General features: G+C 31.9%; 1 protein-coding gene across 10 annotated transcripts in view; it reads left to right on the top strand.

Annotated features, from left to right (window-relative positions):
- Window positions 1–13,114, top strand: part of ARL15 (ADP ribosylation factor like GTPase 15) — a 580,734-nt gene that overhangs the window by 321,506 nt on the left and 246,114 nt on the right. For all 10 annotated transcript variants that reach the window (XM_051990687.1, XM_051990671.1, XM_051990682.1 and 7 more), the window contains one exon: window positions 5,475–5,683. In XM_051990687.1, the coding sequence (XP_051846647.1) occupies window positions 5,475–5,683 (209 nt within the window). The remainder of the gene's footprint in view (window positions 1–5,474; window positions 5,684–13,114) is intronic.

Below are 13,114 nucleotides of genomic sequence, written 5' to 3'. Positions count from 1 at the left end.
TATTCCCATATACATATCTAAATCCTACTCAGCTTTCAAGACCCAACCCTGAACCCACACATTCCTGGAAACCTCCCCTGATTTCCCCAGACAGACGGGATTTCTCTTTTAGCTCTTGTGACATTTGATGACACATTTTTTGTACCACTAATATTTTACCTAACTGTGTTTTGCTGTATCTTTTAGTCATTTTATGCATATATCCTCTTCCTTCCTAAATCATATTATTGTGGAAGACAGGGGTCATTTTACACTTCTTGTTAACTCTGTATTGAACTTATCTCATTTGATGTGTCATTTGTGTATAACACTGGCCATCAATTTGTACTGAGTATAAAGTAATAAAATTACTTTGTTATTACACTGAAGAATTTGGGGCAGATGAGCTGTTGGGCCAGCACGATAGGCCACAACTACAATCAATAAAGGAGAATTAGATCGTAGAGACTATGCCTTTTTTTTTTTTTTTTTTTTACTGTGTAAAGGATGTCAAAGGCAAAAAAAGCAAACTAGCTGGTATTTTCTGCTCACTCATAATATTATTAATTATAGAAATTGTTTTGTTAGAAAGAAGGTGAAAAAAAGAGACTAGTGAGATTTCACTAGCTCAATTACCAGGTTTTGATGTTAATGAATAACTTTCTTGTGTGTCTGAGATTGTAAGACTTTTGCATATAGAATTCTACTATGTGTGATAAGTATGTATGTGCATGCATGTGCTTCAAGCTTCAGGGTTTGAGAGCACTTGACAACTTAGTCAAGAGAGGAAGACAAACTCTTGTTCTTGCCTCAGAATGCTGCAGGCTGGGTAAATATAAATAGGGTTGGACCTTAGGATCAGGCCATCCTGAAAAAGTAGGAAGTGTCCCAGCTGGAAAGGCTTAGCTGTCAGACAATGATTGGCCACTAGGAGAGAGAAGGTCATTTCTGTGATTCCTTTTAGGTTTTCTCAGTACAAACTGATGGTCAATTATTTATTGAAAATATATATACCAGGCTTTGATGATGCATAATCAGATATTTGACCCTATGATGAGCCATTAAGCTGAAATATAGAAGATGTGGGACCATCCTAGAGCTTTAATGATATTATGTAGCAGCATCTATCATTCAGAAAAATAACAATTGACCCTTATAAAGTCAGGGAGGGAGATATTGTTCTCAGTGCAAAGAGATTTTATTTGTTAATCTTTATTTTAAGTAGTAATTGTGTTTTCATATTGTTTGGCCCCTTTCCTTCTTTTACATTATACTCTGTATGTATGGTATATTTTTTTTCCTCATATCTTCATATGATAATATTTGTTGCCTAATTGAGCTTTCAAAATGCCATTTTGTATTTTTTCCAAAAAAAAGCTATTTTTTTGTGTTACTTATCTCTTAAGAACCTACATGGCTTGCCAGTAGCTTATACACCAAGTCCTTTGTATGGTTCTCAAGATTTTATTTTAATTAGGAGAAATCATTTCCAATGGTTTCACATAGTTTCTACTGTACTCTTCTCGCCATTCTCCATATTTGAAATTTTTTTTAAATTTAGGAATAAATTATTAGTAAACATTATAATATTCAAAAAAAGAAAAAAGAGTACCTACATTCTGATTTTTAAAAGAATATTAAAAAAAAAAACAAGAGCAAAAATCGAATCTATTGTACTTAATTGGGTAGTATCAGTATTGTCCTGTTTATGTTCCTTTTTGAAGTTCTTTTTGTTTTCTCTTGCCTATTTACATTTGTTGACTCTTTCTTATGTTGTTTTCCACAATAACATTGCCTTCTCTTCTTCCCTTATCTAACTTTTAGTCATGTTTCAGCACCTTTGGACATATTTAAAAAAAAAAACCCATTTGGACATATTTTTTAAAAAACACATTTTATTAAAAATGTGTTCATTCAATTTAGCAAATATTAAGTCCCTCTTTGTGTGAGGTCCTCTAGTAGCTATATTGTAATTTGTTCCTATATTTTGGAAGTGTTCTTTAAGCCATCTTATTCCTCATTATGAAATTATATTGGCACTCAGTAACTGGAAAGACCACATGGGCATGCTTTTTCCAGTGAACTCATCTTTGGTATCCTAATGTTTTCTCCTTTCAAAAAGCCAAACAAAGCAAACACCTGGTTCTCTTCAGAGAACTTAGTTATAGGTCTTCATTAAAAATTTAATTCATGTTGACTCAATAAAATCAAATATGTTGTAGGTTTTAATAGGTGGGAGGAGGGAGTAATCCTTTGAAGATCATTTTCTTTTATAATTTATTTTGTCTTAAACAGAAATACCATATTCATATACATCCGTCTAGTCTCCTTCATAAGACCTCTTGCTTAAATTTTGTAAAAGTTGGTAGATTCACAGTGTCTTTTTCTAAATGAAGAAAACAGTCAAAGCATTATGCAAAGTCAGAGAGTGATGTATTCATTCAGGTGGGATATATAAAGGATTTTAAATTTATTCCTTCTTACTTCTCCATAATAACCTCTTCATAGACCAGGTACTTTATACAGGAGCATACATTTCATAACATCACCTTCTTTAACAGCTGAACCTGAACAATTTTGATTACAGAGATGAGAATTCAGTAATTAGAATGTTTTTACTTTTAGACTACTTATTTAGAAGATGGTGTTTTTGTTATTTCTTTTGAAATTGCTTTTTTGGTGTAGAGTTTTGCCTTAAAGGTACTTGCCGTCTATGCTGAGAAAAAGTAGTGTCATTTTTTTTTTTTTTTAATGGAACAGCATGCCACAAACTATTAAGATAGAATGGAGGACTATACACAGTCATTAGCTTTTTAATATAAAAATACTTTAAAAGTACCTACTATGTGTAGAACATTATGTCAGGTGCTATGTTTAAGATTAAAATTTGATATCACCTTCACCATGAAACCTTACCTGACCTCTCTGTTAAAATGTTGTCACCTTTCAAACTTTGCTCAAGCTTGTTTTTCCTTCCTTCATCATGACAATTATCTAATTCTAACTTGTATCAAAATTATTTTTGCTCTTGTATTTTCCCTAAGAAGTTTGTAGACACTGTGGACAGAGTTAATGTTTTAATTCCACATAACTTACCATAGTGCTTTGAACTTAATAAACATAATTGTGCTAAATGGAATTGTTGAATTATATGACAAGGTTCCTGACTTCATGAATTTTATAGTCAGGTTGACATTCTAAAATGAGAAAAACAATTATTAATACTATTTCTTCTCCTCCTCTTTTTCTTCCTCCTCCTTCATGGCTTTTTTTTGTTGTTGTGTCTGAACTATTTCTGACTGAAAGTATTTTGAAAAAAAAGCTAAATTGGGAGATCTTCTAAAGTTTAGGATTTTTTGGTGAAAGTTAAACATTTAAAGACTAGTTCCTGGATCTTGGAAGTATGAATGCCAAATATAGAAGAAATCTTATTTTAAATTTGTATTATATACATATATGTACATGTATGTGTATATGTCATACATATGTAATTAGAGAATCTTAGAAATCTGATAATTTTTTCCTTCATTTTTTTTCAATTCATTACCAAAATAACCAAAAATATTGTCATTTTGGTTTACAGAGTATTGAACCTGAAGTCAGGGAGATCTGAATTCATATCTGTCATATTAGCTATGTGACCTTAGATGAATCTTAATTAATAATTATTATATATAATATATTTATATATTCAATTATACATAGAATTCATATATAATAACATAATACATAATTTATCTTAATTTCTGTTTGCCTCAATTTCCTTAGCTGTAAAATGGGTTTCATTAATAATACCTACCTCCCAGGGTTTTTGTGTAAAGTGCTTAGTGCAATTTCTGCTATTTCTCCTGCTGCTGCTGATTATCATCACTTCTTGGAGTAAGAGAAAATCAGAACTGGAGTTCTTTTTACATTAATTTTGATAACAAAAAGCTTTTTGAAATGGGAGCAATTTCATTATCTTAATTCTAAAGCCTGACTTTTTTATCCCCATTCCCACTTTCATCTCCTCAAAATCATTCTGACTCATCTTAAGGCTTCCAAAGTTGTGTTCCATTAATGGAGGTGAAGAGACCAAGAAAATTTACTGTTATTTGGAAATTCTCTTGTTGGGGATATTTTCATTGTACACAAGAGTCACCTATCTGGGTTATTATGTCTTTTTCAATCTCACATGTTCCATATCTTTCATCTTTCTCTCTGCCTTAGGGATAAACTTTCTTTCTTTGGCCTCCACTACTCTCTAGGTAATGTCATCTATTTTTGTGTCAGACATATCATGTTGAAATCTATAACTTCCAGGAATAAAATCAGGTTTGGAATGATTTGGTACTATAGTCAGTGTTTTGCAATTAGTTGTCAAGGTTGTTAACATACACACCAAAGTTTTTAGATCAAGAGAGTCCTTTGAGGATTGGAGGTATAGCAGAAGCAATATATGTATTTTCATCAAGAAGAAGGACTTTCAAAGGAATAGTTACCAAAATTCATCAAAGAAATAATTTTAATTTGATAATGTACAGCATAATCAATAAACTTATCTAATTTTAAATAACTTTCACTCCATATAAATTGCTCTTCAATTACCAAGTCAAAGATAAAGCTTTAAAATTTCTTTAGAAATATTTTAAAAGATGAAATAATTCACTCTCATTTCTTTTTCACAATATTTTCCAGTGTTCTTTTTTAAAAGACATATACACACACAGGGGAGATCTATTTATTTGTTTGTGATTTATGTTTTGACTATTCCATAAAATTCTGCTTTTTGTCTTCTAGATTTATCATACTTGCTAATTTGTAGTGTATCCATGGATTTTTATGTTATAAAATGAAATCATTAGCCTTCTGAAGGTTAGCAAAACTGATCAGCTCCTCTGCTCAAAATAAAGTTGATGTGAGAAACATTTTGGGGATGATTCAGTTGGTTATAATGTACTTTTTCATGACGTTTAACTCATGCGTGGTATGACTCATGTTTTTTATATTGACAGTTCTGACATAGGAAGAAGAATTCTGCATTTATCTAAAAAGTCCTTCTGCTTTTACTTTATTATTATTATTATTATTATTATTATTATTATTATTATTTTTTTTTGCTGAGGCAGTTAGGGTTAAATGACTTGCCCAGAGTCACACAGCTAGGAAGTAATTAAGTGTCAAATCAAAACTCGGGTCCTCCTGATGTCAGGGTTAGTATTCTATCCATTAAGCCATCTAGCCATCTACTTTATTAATTTTGACAAAGATAATATTGTATAATTTACCTTAACTTTTCTTCTCCCTTCGGATCTTCATTTTTGCAACCTTTTTCTCTGATTACTCCTGCCTATACTGAGTCTGATGATTGTCATTCCTGTCATACCAAATATCTTCACACTTTATTGTTAAAAATTAACTTTTTTTTAGTTAGTAATTATTATTGTTTGAATTCTGAGTCATGTAATATTGTATTGGTTGTTTTTATTAAAAAAAATTCTATTTTATTTTGAAAGGGGCTGATAACATTAGGAAATACTGGAGTCGCTACTACCAAGGATCTCAAGGGGTAATATTTGTATTAGACAGTGCTGCTTCAGAAGAGGAACTAGAAACCTCTAGAAAAGAACTACATTCAGCTCTTCAGCACCCACAGTTATGTACTTTGCCATTTTTAATATTGGCCAATCATCAAGACAAGCCAGCTGCTCGATCAGTACAAGAGGTATGTCTTTTTTAGTGGGTATACTCATTTTCTTTATGTTTGCCTCATCAAATTGAAATATTGGAATATTTGCCTTATCAAATTAAAAGATGTATATGCTTTTATATATATATATATATATATATATATATATTTTAAAATGATATTTATATCCTTAATCTTGTTAGCAAAAACCTAGAATGATCTGATATGCCTTTATTCCCTCTGATTTTACAAACATCTATTTCAATAAGAAAAGAATTATCTAGCTGCTTAGTGAGACCAAAAACAGTGTCAGGGTGAACTTTTTGTTTTTCCCTTTGAAGTTATATTTACCTATTCATCTAAAAGTATTGTTTTTATACTCAAGTTTTTATATTACATGATTATAACTGTTTAAGTTATACATGAAACCTATCACTATACTGCCTCATTTAAAACTGAGCTTCTTTCCTTTCTAGGCTAAAATATGATATTTTTTTCTTGGCTTCTATATCAACCAGTGAATCTTGAAATGGCCTATTTTCTTCCTCATTTTGTTTTTCTTAGATTAATATATTCATACTATATAATTAAGGCCAAGTATTGGTAGACTATGACATACTGTTTCATACAATATGTTTTTGATTTGTGATTTGAAATAATCTGACATTAGCAGTGGTAAGTGATGAGATCTTAGTAACTGGGTGCAATTGGCAAAGAGGAACTGGAACATTGATGGAATTGTTCCCTGGGGCAGGTGGAGAAAGAACTCTGATAGAGATGAGTTTAGCCTTGTGGTCCTACTCTCTGTGCAGGTCATCCAGTCAGAGATTCAAGTTATATCACACCCCTGAGGTCTATCCCCTGTGCAAGTTGTGGGCAGCCTCCCCTTGCTTTGTTCCACTAGAAATCTGAGTTATGTCCCTGATGTTAAATTTCCCCTGTAAATTTGTCCATGGCTCATGCCAGCTTTGTTCAGTCCCTCTTGGGACTGCCTCATAATGTCTCTTCCTTCACTCTTCTCCCATTCCAGGTTGTGTGTCTCCTCTCAAACCCTCCCTTTATGTTGTCTTTTTCCTTCTTATCTCTAACTCTTTTAGGGTACTTCCAGGTAAGGGCATCCTCCAACCTTATAGGGTGCTTCTTTCTCCTGGCATTAGGAACTTGCAGTTATTATTATAAATAAACTCTTTCCTTGCTATGTACTCTGTCAGCTCTTTCATATTTACTGTTTTTGGTGTCTGTAACTTCTTTTACTAAGTAAAGTTACTTTTTGTCAAAGAGAATGGCAATTGTGAAGTCTTTACATTACAGAACTCCAATGTATAGTGCTCTCCTAAATCATATCATTTGATGCTGACTACATCAGTAAAGAGCTAGTGAAATCAGAACTTTTATTGTATTTTGTTGTGTTCCTCCTATTAATTTTTAGGATACTTTTTTTTATTATGAAAGTTACTTCTCAAGTAATTTTGAAAGAAAATAACAAGAATGACACTGTAGGTTATAATCTGAAAATGGAGCAAAATGTCAAGAACATTTTTAATTTTTTTTTTGCATTTTTAAGTTTTAATTCAGTCAGTTCTATATTATAGTGTGTTCGGTGACTACTGGGCATAGAATTGCTTATCTGCCAAACAGGAATTATATTGTTTTCATGCTATGTCAATTATGATTGATTTGGATAATGTACTTTGAAGTTGTGAAGTGCTATTGAGGCAGTACCATATTTATAATGTCTTAATTTTAAAAGATTATTAATGAATGCATATATGGAAAAGCTCTGTGTGCTAAGTATGCTTGAATAATATGTTGTCTCATCAGGTGTAAAGCCAATTTTTAATATATTGTCTTAATTTACAAATATGAAAAACTTCATAATTATGTGTTCATAATATGATACAAAGAAGTGAAATTTTGGGAATCATCTGAATTTTAATTTCTGATGTGATTGTAATCCTTTTTTGGGGTCTTAGCCGATTCATTAACTTCTTAGCATTTTTTTTTTTCCGCATGTAGAAAGGAGATAGTTAATAATTTGGGATAATTGTGTTGTTCAGTTTGTTACTGGCTAATAATATTCAGTTGTAATATAAAGTTTCAGTTAGTTAAAAATGCATTTATTTTGGTGTTCATTTTGGTGATGGTTACGCTTAAAAATTATTTTCTTAGAACTGTACCCTCAGGACTTATTTGTAACTAATAAATAAGGGAAGTGTTCTTGTTAAATACTATGCATTTTTAAAGGAAAATGGCCATTTAGAAATTGTGAGACTTTTGTAGTTTCATTATTCTTAATTATACATTTTTCTTAATAAGTGAGATAAATGTGTTATTTAAATTCAATAGAAAACTCTCACTTAAGGCTAATTTTCAGAAGTAAAATCAATAAAATTGGAGAAAGGAAACTTTAAACAAATAAATCAATTATATGCCATATGTGTGTGTGTGTGTGTGTGTGTGTGTGTGTGTGTGTGTGTGTGTATATATATAAAATCTAGGTCAGTTCTTACTCTAAGAAATTCTCATTCTTCCCATTGTTTAAATATTTTTAGTGTTCTTTATAGAATGATGATGATGATGGTAAATTTCTTATTAAAATATATAGGAACCTGCTCTGAAAATCATCCGTGTGTCTCATACATAGAAAAATTATTTAGCTATAATTATTTTCTTTTTTTCATTTGTATCAGTTATTGAAGAAGGGACCCCAAAACTTGAAAACTCCTTGAAGGAGAAAATCTTCAACTCTGCCTCAGTGAGAGATCCTACCCGAAGAAAACAAGACAAATGGTTATCTAGGTGGGGTTGGTTCAGTTCTGAGCAAAAGTATTACAACCCTATTGAATTAAAGAAACTCATTCAATTCTATTCAAATTCCAACTCAAGCTGAAAGATGAGCCAACTTGGGACTCCACCCACTTGTCTCCTTCAGCTTGTAGCCAAAGCTCCTATTATAAAAGAGCCAATCTAAAATTCTCTCTTTGCAGAGGTTCTAAACATGCCATGCTATGCCATGCCATGCCAAGGAGGCCTCTGCCCATTGGATACTATTCTTTCCAGTGTTACCCTCTCTTTACCCTCACCTATTTCCCTAAAGAGACTTTATGCCTCTGTCAGGATTTCTAACCTTACTTCCCAATCCCTATAATGAACCACTTTTATCAATCTAGGTTTTTGGGTTTGTAAATTCCTTTACAGAGAATCCCTGTGCCACCAGAAGGGGGGTTCCCCAAAACTCCCTACCCTAAGGGGGTACAGGGAAGCCAAACCTCTCCATTTGGTTCCCTGAATCCTAAACCTGCCACTAGAGCTTATCATTTAACTTCCTGACCACCAGAAACCCTAATGTCATTTTGGTTCCCTAAATCTAGACCTTATCATTTGGTTCCCTATAAAAGGGAACCCCAAAATCTAAACCTCATCATATTTTAGTTCCCATACTGGGAGCCCCCAAAACTAGACTTCACCTCATCATTATGACAATTTAGCTCAATTCATGTAGGAATATATCTTTAAAATTAAATCAGATCTTCACTTCCAGAACAATAGTGAAGGAATGTCTTTCAAATATTTTTGTGAAGACTATTTCTAAAGACTTTATTTATCATTTAGCAGTGACTTTAATTTAGAACTGAAATGTTACTTCATTACATTTAATAAACAATTAATGTTTGTATCTCAAAACTTAAGTATATTAGAATATGCACCTGTTAAATGTGTGGTATTTTGAAATTTCAATCTTTGCAAAATATCTTACTGGGAATTGTGGGCAAATGCTATTGTAGGTGTGTTCTGAGTTTTGTTCTTTCAGAACAATGGAAAAATACCTTCAGTTTACATAAGAATTAAGAACAATTGTTTGATGCAGTTAAGGAGACAATGAGTCATAAAGACTTATTGGTTCTTTCTGATTAAATTGTTACATTCTGTGCTTACTGCATAATGCAGCATTGCACAATTACTTATGCTGTCTTTGGAGTAGAAAGGTATACACCCCTTTAAAGAATTTATTGGCATTATTTAATTAGGTTATCACTGATTTGGAGAAGACAGTGAATTCTGAGGGAAGAAGTTGAATTATTATGTAGGTATTCCCTGAGTTCAAAGAGAATGAAACTTCCAGGACTGTATTCATTTTATTGCTCTGAGTGCCCCTGAGTAGAAATGTTTGTGTGGAACATTAAAAAAGGACAATTGTTTAAATTACTATATAATCCAAAGTCAGAGCGCAACATGCCCAATTATTTTGTTGCCATTTTCAAGTACAAGTGCAATCTTGTAGAAGACATATTTTCCCTTTATGTAATACCTAGAAGACCAACCTTATCAGATTAAAAAATAGGCATATTATATTTTTATATATATTTATTTATTAAACTTATGTTGTACACACACGTTGTTATAATGTACAATGGGGATCTACGTTTTAAATAAATTATCATACTATGCTTGTTTGCTTTTTAATAGCAAAAGCCCTAAGAAGAATACCCTTTATTAAACTGTCTAAAGGCCAAACACTCTCCACAACAGATGTTTGTTGCATTCACTTTGGGGAGGTGTAGTTGCCATAGTTTTCCAAAATTTACTTTTATCAGACTTTTTTTTTTTCATTTTATATTACTTACCATTGAAATCTTTGCTTACTTCTAATGTGCTATCTTGACTCATTAAGAAAAATAAGCAATGGAATTGGAAAAACTTAGTAATGAGAAATTGTCACCGTACCTTGATGGGTTGTTTATTTGTATTGAATTGTAATTGTATCTAATTTTTTTTTTTTTTTTTACATCTCCCATAGGACTGCATACTTCAGTTCTCATGTTATTTAAGAGATGAGGGGGAATTTTATGAAAAGTTGATATAGAGGCCAATAAATGCAATCACAGTTCTCTTTAGATGGTTACTGAATGTGGCTATTTCATCTCCTATTTTAAGAAATCTGAAATTTTAAATTGTATTATATTTATTTTAAAAATATGGAAATGACTATTCTCATGTTTTCATTTTGTTAATTTTTTTTTGCATTAATTTTTGCTTCTCCCAAACTCAGATGTTTAACCTTTTCAGTACTGATACATCAAATTACTGAATTATTTGCATATAGACAATTTTTGTTATTCCTAACATTAGCATGACAGTTGTAAAGCCTTGATATTTAAGGCCTAATGGATGAATGGTTAAATTGGTTATCTAGTTCTTCAGTTGTAAGATAGAAAATTCAATCACTAAATTAAGATGGCCTCATAAAACTAGAATTTAACTTGTGTCCATGCATTCCTCAATTTTCATTCAATTAACAATTGAGTTTTAATTCTGTGTGTTATGACAAGGAAATTTATTTATTTGTGAAGCTAATACTAGATGATAAATTTGAATAGAAATTGTATACAAATGTGAGAATTTTACATGTTTACAAAAACATAAACCTTGCCAATTTTTAAAATCTGAGACTTAATTTTAGATTTTTTTAAACAAATAGAACTTTATATTCATTATATCCTGAGTAGCTTGCCTAGTTCTCACATTTTTATAATCGTAAAATTGCCTTTGGGAGGAGTACTAACATTCTTTTCAAGGATATTTACCCATTACTCTTAAGGTATACACATTAATTGTACACATCTTTCTAACTTGTTATTGTTACCTTTTTTAAATACCAGAGACAGTATTCTGATTTTGAGATATTAGACCATGGTATTTATATCCCTGAATAATAAAGGATTCATATATCTAGGTTTTTAAAAAGTATTTTTATAGCATAATTGTTGTGTGATATCTATATAAACAATGAAATGCAAACTCCCACCCCCCACAGTATTACATGATAAATCTCTAATAGAAAATACAAAGTTATATTTATTCTTTTCATTCTTCTCATTCATTAAAACTATATGCTGTTAGAAGAAAGGAAGAAAACACTTTCTTGTAACTTTATATCTTGTAAAATTAGCTGTAACACTCTATTGTGAATCTCCTGCATCTTCCAAGTATCTTGAATTGCTCCTTGGCTGCTTTCTAGAATGCTGATTTGATTTCAGAGAAAGTCATATACATACCTATTGTGGCAGTTTGAAAATTCCCTTATGGGATATGGACTTATTTTCAAATGATATAGGAGTGATGTATATACTATTTTTAGGACATTCAATACAGATGTGTATTGTACATCCACAATTCAGTATCGGAGAACAACATCCTCATCTGTTTCAACTACAAAATTTTTCTGTGACATACAGAAGCATGATGGCACCTTTGAAAAGAAGCTATATTAAGAAGTCTTTGACTTGGTTGATGCCAAATTTTGTTTACTGACATAATTTAACAACTTTTAGATCAGGGTAGTTAGCCAAAGTAATATCATCTGACTCTTTTCCCTTTCTATAACCTCTCTTGAAAAATTTCATCTTTTCACCTGGTTTCAATTATCGTAAGCCTGCCTCTTAACTCTGGCCTCTCCATTTTATCTGTACTTCTTGCCTTCTCTGCGTACAATGCATATACAATACATGTAACACCAATGCCCAGAACCTTTCAATATTTGATCAACAAATCAAAAATCTACCATATGCACAGGACCTATGTTAGTCACTCTCTGGGAATAAGGCTAAGTGGTGGCTTTTGTTCTCAAGTTTGCAGGCTATTTGGAAAAATAATAATAAACTTCTTTATGATTTTAGTATATAAAATTAGAATGAATGTTGGTGATCAACCTGTTCAATCTCTTCAATTTAAATCTGGGGAAATTGTATCACTGAGAAGATAATAGATTTGCCTAGAGTCATGCAACTCATAATCTCTAGCATTTAAGGATAGGTCCTCTGTGTTCAAGCCTGTGTGCTTTATTGACGTTATTAAAACCACTTGTAGTGCTGTAATCTTGAGCCTCCCTTTTACATTTCCCCTCAATAGCAATAATAGCCATTGCCAGTTAATATCACCTGAGTTTTATCAATAACAGCAATTTTTACCTGATTATCAATTTAACTACTTAATAACCTCCTTAATTTTGATAACCAGCTAACATTAATTGCTCAAGATAAAACATGGTGAAATATTTATGGAAAAGATACAGTAAGAACCAAAAAAACCAAAATTCCTTTCCTCTTTAACTTTGCCTTTCGTCCTTTCTACCACCTTGATCTCTGGCAGGGGTGAGGTGAAGGTCAAATGTGGCAGAAGTGATGAACAAATTGCTGCCATATTTATCAAAGTGTCTTAGTTGCTAGTCTGGGTTAAAGAGATCGTTCTTCAGGGCTATATAAGTTAGGACTGCTGACATGTTCTACTGACTCTTTTGCTCTTTTGAAGCCCACAAGGTCATTCTGTCCTCAATCCTCCTTTATCTGAGAACTAGAAAGAATAGGCACAAGGGTTAGGTGGCTCAGTAGACCGAGTGCTAGACCTGGAAGCCAGCAAGACTTGATACTCAAATCCTGCCTCCCATACTTACTGAACTTGAACATCAGC

Source organism: Antechinus flavipes, chromosome 1 (genome assembly GCF_016432865.1).
Source record: "Antechinus flavipes isolate AdamAnt ecotype Samford, QLD, Australia chromosome 1, AdamAnt_v2, whole genome shotgun sequence".
Taxonomy (NCBI): Eukaryota; Metazoa; Chordata; class Mammalia; order Dasyuromorphia; family Dasyuridae; genus Antechinus; species Antechinus flavipes.
The sequence above is the reverse complement of the archived record's forward strand: the minus strand, read 5'-3'. Positions and strand labels throughout refer to the sequence as shown.